Here is a 2,922-nt window from a genome sequence, read left to right on the forward strand (position 1 = left end):
GACGTTTTGCTACAGCGGATCGTCTGTATTGACTGTAATGGAGCAGTGAGACGTATGCGCTGGAATGAGCGACTTAAGCAAATACCATTCATCCCATCTCAGTAACACTGACAGCTGAATTCGTGACAATTTTCTCTACGATTGTCATCTATTATATGTGTATAATGCTTAAGAATGGACATAATGGCAGCACAAAAGCGGCAAGAGGGAGAGCAAAAGCTCCTAGACCGGGGGAGTCACGTGACGCATAGGCAGCCAATGGCATTGCACCCATGCATTGTTTATGGACAAATATAAAAGTCGATTATTAAAAAAACCATAACAGATATCAAGATGCACCATTAGTAGCTGAACGTCTCACGAGTTGAATAAAGTTGAAATGGCATTTCTAGCCCAACGTATGCCGGAGATATTAAGCTTCAAATTTTGCCCCATTCATTTCCAATGGGGAAATTTCTGTAAAAAAAGCTTACGCATCCACACAATAATAATAAAGAACTGGATAACATAGTGTGGATGCATACGCATCCACACAATAATAAAGAACAGGATAACATAGTATGGATGCTGAAAAGTATCCATACAATAATAATAAAGAATATGATATCATAGTGTGGGTGCTTCACATTCACACAATAAAGAACAGAAGAGCATAGTGTGGATGTTTTACAGCATCCACACAACAAAGGAAATTGAAGGGGGTTGCCCTGATAACCCCTTGGACACTAAACAATCTGTTGCGCCTGTTTTATCTTTACGGTTTATGGCTGGCTTCCTTTAAGTCTGGAGTGTCATTTGGTTGAACAACACACAAATTACTAAAACAAAGATGAAACATGTTCTTCTGTTCACACAGGCAGTGTCTCACAGGTCCCTGTGATATGTGGTCTGTTCTGAAAGTTTAAAATCCATTGTATAACATATATTGGTTAATATATTTATTAAAACACAGTTTAAAACATACTTAAAGTAATTTTCATGACATCTTATTATGATGAATGTATTTGAAATAACTTTGATCACTCTGTCCATGTGTGTGTGTCAGTGGTGCAGGGCAGGTGAGTGTGTCAGTAAGGCTCCCATCCCTCAGCATCTGGATGGCGACTGGAGTCCGTGGAGCCAGTGGAGCATGTGCAGCAGGACCTGTGGTACTGGAGTCCAGTTCAGACAGAGGAAATGTGACAACCCTCCGTACGTCACCTCTCTATCTGTTTGACTCTGTATGTGTTTTTATGCATGCCTGACATTACTCACATTGTGGAATTTTAGCTTTCCTTGTGGGTACCAGATGCTGGTCTTCACAAAGTCAACTGTCGAATTTTAAGGAGAAGATGTGCTTTAAAGAGCCCATGGCATGCTTTCCTGTGTTTTCTGACTTATCTACAATGTTACAGCAATGAATTATCATTTTAAACGTGACTGAAAGCTCAAAAGACAAGGTGTTGTACTTCTATGCAGAAGCAAATCGGTTCATACAAGTCTTGAAAACTCTCGCTGGCAAGACTTTTTTTCAACTATGTAAAGTCTTACGCAACAGTTTGCAGATTTTCTTGAATGGTTTAAAAATATGAAAAATACAGGGCCTGAGGTTACTGCATGTCTGGGAATGTTCATGTACAGGGACTTGCTGTTTGACCTGACCAGGTCTAACATGTAATGAATGGAGCAGCTGAAAACTGCAGCCAGCCAGTGAAGCACCCTGGGCTGGTGAATGATTAGCTCATCAATGCTGGACTCCCTTGGACTGTTTGAGGCCAGTATGTTTTCCACACGTGATGAGTTGCATGTTGGCAAGAGGATTCTAACAATGCATGATGTTATTGTCAGTGCAAGGTTACCTAATAGAATTAATTTCACTACTTTGGGAATGTGGTCGCCAAGGAGGAGGAGTGAGGGATTTGTGGGGGAAGACACAGTGATCACTGGCTGGATTTACCAACCTTTAAGTTTCCACTACTTGGTGGGACGTAATGGTACATTTAATGCCTCATTTCTGTAAAGAGAATTGTTGTAAGGCTGAAGAAGTTATGTCAGTTAAAATATGGGGTTTCTCAATTACCTGCTTTGTTTACAGTATTTCATCAATACATATACTGTTGTTTACCTATGGAGGAGAAATTCAAATTAATTAATGCTGTTACGGTTTGACGTGCTGTCTGCTTTCATATTCTGGCTTGAACATGTCAGGTAGGATTTGAGGTATTGTCATTGTTGATAAGAGCTTATTTGTCAAAGTTTTTTATGTGTTGTCCTGGCTTCCTGACTGGCATTCACGAACTATCCTCTAATTTTCAGGAGAGGGTTCTCCTTGTGACATTGGGTTTTATCTTTCTGAAATAATTACAGACTATTTGGATTTATGATGGGTGTGAATCTTATCTAGAGGTACGAAGATTAAGCAGTAAATGGCTGGAAATAAGCAAAATGAGCAGCCATGGGCTCTTTCAGGCTAGAGTAAGGTTAGGGTAAGGTAATGGGCAATGGGCTCCAGGAAATGAATGTAAGTCAGTGACTCACTAAATGGCAAAATCAAGTGTGTGTGTGTGTGTGTGTGAGAGAGAGAGGGAGAGAGAGCACTTGCACAACACAATATGGTGGTGCCCTAACTTTTATTTTTCTCAGTCAACATGCAGTGACAACTAGTGTAGCTTAATTCTGCTTTTAATAGTATTATATACAGTGCATAGACTGTACTGACTACATCTATACATGTTCACACACAATGTATTTACCAAAAGTGTAATTACGTATGTCTAGTAATTATATAAAATTTTCATGCATGCTTGCAACTTTGACCTGTTTGCATTATCACACTATGGCACCCCAATAGGTTCCAATACCAATAAAACAAATGCAATTACAGAATCAATGTTATCTTAAATCTGAAATCATTATTACACAGTATAGATACCGGCTTTCATC

The 2,922-nt window shown here is 39.4% G+C and overlaps 1 protein-coding gene across 1 annotated transcript in view; it reads left to right on the forward strand.

Annotated features, from left to right (window-relative positions):
* LOC109951632 (A disintegrin and metalloproteinase with thrombospondin motifs 17-like) overlaps positions 1-2,922 on the forward strand; it is a 199,476-nt gene that overhangs the window by 92,542 nt on the left and 104,012 nt on the right. Inside the window, exon 9 of the mRNA XM_020586235.1 lies at positions 1,046-1,191. Within this exon, the coding sequence (XP_020441891.1) occupies positions 1,046-1,191 (146 nt within the window). The remainder of the gene's footprint in view (positions 1-1,045; positions 1,192-2,922) is intronic.

The sequence above is a fragment of the Monopterus albus genome, unplaced genomic scaffold (assembly GCF_001952655.1).
Source record: "Monopterus albus unplaced genomic scaffold, M_albus_1.0 scaffold399.1, whole genome shotgun sequence".
In the NCBI taxonomy this organism is placed as follows: domain Eukaryota; kingdom Metazoa; phylum Chordata; class Actinopteri; order Synbranchiformes; family Synbranchidae; genus Monopterus; species Monopterus albus.